Raw genomic sequence first — 4,062 nt, 5'->3', positions numbered from 1 at the left:
ACAAGTTAGCTACAAAGCTGCATATTCTGACAATGATAAAAAGCTATTCTAATTGCAAATTGCTATCAAAGTACAGATTTTCAGGCAGCTTATCATGCAAATACAGAGCCATAGGAAAGTGAGGATGAAAGAAAGTAAGGAAAGAGATATTAACATTTGCCTATATTTCAATGGCGAAAAGGGAAAGAGAGTGACTGTTGGCACTCAGAAAAAGATACAAGGGTCGATAAATAGAATGGACTTTACCTTTTCTAAAAAAAAAATGATATTGCTCTGCAACTCAATTAGCTGAAGCATCTGTTTGCACGCTTTAACCTCCCAATGAATATGGGAGGCTTTTGTACATTGGAACTGCAACTAGGAATAGAGATAATATTTCCCTAAATGGTTACAGTCATATCAGAAACAGAACCGAGTCCTGATGTACGATGAAAATGTTTTGCCGAGTGGATGAAGGATAAGGCATAACAAAGTTTGTAACCCATTAACAGCAGATCCAAAGCTTGTGGATTTAGCTTCAGATACTCAACAACAAAAAGTAGATGCCATACAAGTGGCTGACTATCCACGTATAAACACAAATAGCCCTCCAATATGTAAACTGTTAAATGACACAAAGCCTAAGTTGATTTCCTCCCTATTAAACCAAATTATAGTTGCTTCCTCCAGAAACTTTACAGCATGCGACCCATGATAAGATTCAAAGGAGATGGTTGAAGCATATAGCAAAGATTGAAATGAAATACTCATCTAGCTAGTAAAATTAATTTAAGTTTTTTTGTTTGGTTGAATGACATTAATTTAAGGTTGGTACTTAAGTTCCAATACTTTTGTACCATTGGGAATGACTATAAACAAGAATGATACTCAATAATGGCAAATGGAAGAGGGCCAAAAGCTATAAAGAAACAAGAATCTTAAAGAATACAAAAGGTGGTTGTTTCAATGAATCACAAAAGATACTTTACAGTCCATGAGTGAGAAAATAAGTAGAAGGGAAAGACATTTAACATGAAAAGTAGATCAAACCATTCATCCCCAATACCTTTCACAAAATGAGAGTCTACTCCCAATCCCAAGATATTGATCCTGTCATTAGACAATGCAATAATGTTCTTGTTCTTTACCATCCCTTCTTTGAAATTGGCCATACGCCACAATAATGAAGAGGAGCTCTTTTTGTAATCTAATTGTAGAAGAGAGTGACTCCTGTAGGATCAATAACTAGAAATTGACTTCTAGCACTCTACTTCATGTATAACCAAACTCTCTTTGAGATCTGGGGACCAGATAGCCTTGAGTCAATGCATCAGCATCAGCATCACAGTTCAAATGACTGCGGAGATTGTTATGCATGTAAAGTCCTGATACACCATGGTTTCTCATACTTCCTCCATTCATGCCCATATCTGATATGTCGTTGTGAACATGAGATGGAGTTTGCATGGGTTGAGCGTCTGTCTTGAAAGCTCCATCTAGATCATGATGAAGTGGAATAGGAAACCCAGCTCCAAATCTTGAAGCCAGATTTAACTTGTTTTGGTCAATGTAACCAAAATCTTGAGAATCTATATGAACAAAATGTCCAAAATCTTCTTGCTGGAATCCCAATAAACCTCTAGGCTGCATGCTTGAATTGAGTGGTGTTTCACTAGAATTTCCAGTATTTGTAGCAATTTTATCCCCAATCACTCTTGGTTGAGAATAGTTACATGAAGAAGATTCGAACCTCTGATTTTCAACACATGTCTCAGGCATAGCATGTTCTAGAGCCGAATTCTTGTAACCATCCTGATCAGAAGAACCAGACAATATCAAGATCCCTTCAGCAGATGATGTACTTTCTCTTTTTGTCTTGATTACATCAACAGATCCAATGGCTTTGTGGAAGTCTTGATCTTCAGGGACCTGATGTCCTTTATGAGGTTTGACAGTTCTTTTTCGCTTTACAGAACCCATCAAAGCTTTCCCACTGTAATACTGGACATCTGATTCTAACTCAAAGCTTTTCAGAGATTGCTCCTTGATCATCTCCTGTTGATGATTCCCTGCTCTGGCATTTGGCACTGGAGAATCGTCATCATCAGCCATGACTTTGCGCATCTCTTCTCTCATCCATACAAACAAATTCTCTCTGGCAACCTTCAGCTCCTCCAATATGGACTTCATTAAGATGCGAGTATCATTCAGTGTGTCATCATCTTGCACATCACAGTTGTTCTTGCAATCATCTTCCTCGTAGGAGGGTCTTCCCTTAGCCTCCCTGTATACTGGGTCATCTCCTTTCTTGCTAGACCCAGTCCTCATTTTATTAGCTTTCTCAGATTTAAAATGAATAGCTGTACCAGAAGTATATCCTCCCTTTGGCTGAAATCCACTAAAACTGCTTACTTCATTGATTTTGGGTGGAATCCAATCAGAAATCAGTCTATGCTTCTTGATAAGTGGCTCATCACTAGAATTTGACACGGCTTCATTGTCCGAAGAATCAAACTGGCTACCTCTCCTCCTGAATTCCCATTGTTGCTGAAGTTTCTCTCTCTGACCCATTCTAAAAGAGGGCTAGTATTACCAACGCTGTAGTTTCACTAACTTGGAATTATATATGAGCGACCACTGAGAACATCTTGAAATACAGCTACATGATGGATTCAACCTCCAGGGACTCTTAGCTAGGTATACCTATGGCTGGTGCTCCTAAGGGTTGCTTGAAACTAGAAAGCCGTTGTATCAAACAAATACCACTTGACCTTATTAAATCTCATTGGTAAAAGAAAACCGAACCAGAGCTTCCAAGAGGGACACCTCTCCCTAAATACTAAATCTATGAACGAAGCAATGAGACTACTAACTTTGGCATCTTCATCAATTTTCTTAGTTCCATCTACCATATTGAAAAACAACCAAAGCTTGATCAGAAAACGAAAATACTGACCTATAATCAGAACAGAATTGCTAAAAGATCACCTTTCCTCCTCTAACAGAAGTAGAATAATAACATAAAGGGAAAATTAATTCTAACGAAGAAAGAAATGAATAAGACATCAACCAGCAGTTTCGCCATATCTATATGCAACATCGTCAATCGTTAATGAGGAATACACAATACAATTAGCATGTTCACCACCCATAACTTTTAATTCCACAGTCTGATCGAGAAAAAATGAAACAAAGAAAAAAAAAAAAAAGAAGACCAATCTGTTAACACTTAAAACCATGATTTTTCAAACGAAGACGAAACAAAAAGAAGAGAAGAAGCAGAAGCTTTAGGATAACCCAATAACTGCGTGAAGATCTGAAATACATATTAAATCAGCTCTACTAAAAAAGTAGGGAAAAACATCAGACCTGATGAACATGGAGACATAAAACAAAAAAAAAAAAAAAAAAACAAAAACAAAAGAACAGAACACTGGGTTTCTTTTCCTTTTTAATTTACTGATTGATGGTCTAAATACAAACTGCTCACCTCATTTCTGATGATAGAAGATTTACACAAGAGATTCCTTTCCTTTCTCTCAGCCCATACTCTGAAGCTCTCTCTGTCTTTTTTTCCTCTCTCTCATATATAATAAAGGAAAAGAAAAGGCATTTCCTTTATGGTGTTTCCGTGTGTACCGAATGAGTGAGTGGCCGGTGTGGCAGGAAGCTAAGGAGATATCTATCCTTTTCAACAAGCTGGGCTGGTAGTGCCGTAGTGGTAGTAGATATATCTGTAACCCCATTTAAATGTTTATTGAGTTATTTCTTTCTTGTTAGAGATTTAAATAGCTTTTTCTGTGTGCAGTAAATAGAACTTTGAAAGTGGATATACACACATCCCCCACCCTTTTCAGTACCTTACTCACCAAACACTCCCTAATTGGTTGAGGAAGAAAGATTGCAATCCACAGGATTAGGAATTAGGAATCTCTCTTTTTTATCTCTCCTCTTTTACCTTTTCACATCTCAAGCTACCAAAACTCACACCCTCTGGGCTTTGGCTTGTTCTATTTTGCTTCTTTTTTAATTCTCTCCTCCTCTTTTTCTAGTCCAGCTTGCATTTGCATGTACAGTGAATTC

General features: G+C 37.4%; 1 protein-coding gene across 1 annotated transcript; it reads right to left on the bottom strand.

Annotated features, from left to right (window-relative positions):
- Positions 1-917: 917 nt before the first annotated feature.
- LOC148879918 (stress response NST1-like protein) lies at positions 918-3,699 on the bottom strand. Its single transcript, XM_088961670.1, has 2 exons — positions 3,470-3,699; positions 918-2,884 (listed from the first exon to the last, which is right to left on the bottom strand). Exon 2 carries the CDS (start codon positions 2,548-2,550, stop codon positions 1,252-1,254), a length of 1,299 nt encoding a protein of 432 aa, XP_088817796.1. The 5' UTR covers positions 2,551-2,884; positions 3,470-3,699; the 3' UTR covers positions 918-1,251.
- Between the last annotated feature and the right edge of the window lie 363 nt (positions 3,700-4,062).

Source organism: Nelumbo lutea, chromosome 1, assembly GCF_056320005.1.
Source record: "Nelumbo lutea isolate HS-2025 chromosome 1, American lotus-T2T, whole genome shotgun sequence".
NCBI classification, from domain to species: Eukaryota; Viridiplantae; Streptophyta; class Magnoliopsida; order Proteales; family Nelumbonaceae; genus Nelumbo; species Nelumbo lutea.
This window is presented reverse-complemented; position numbering and strand designations above follow the sequence as displayed.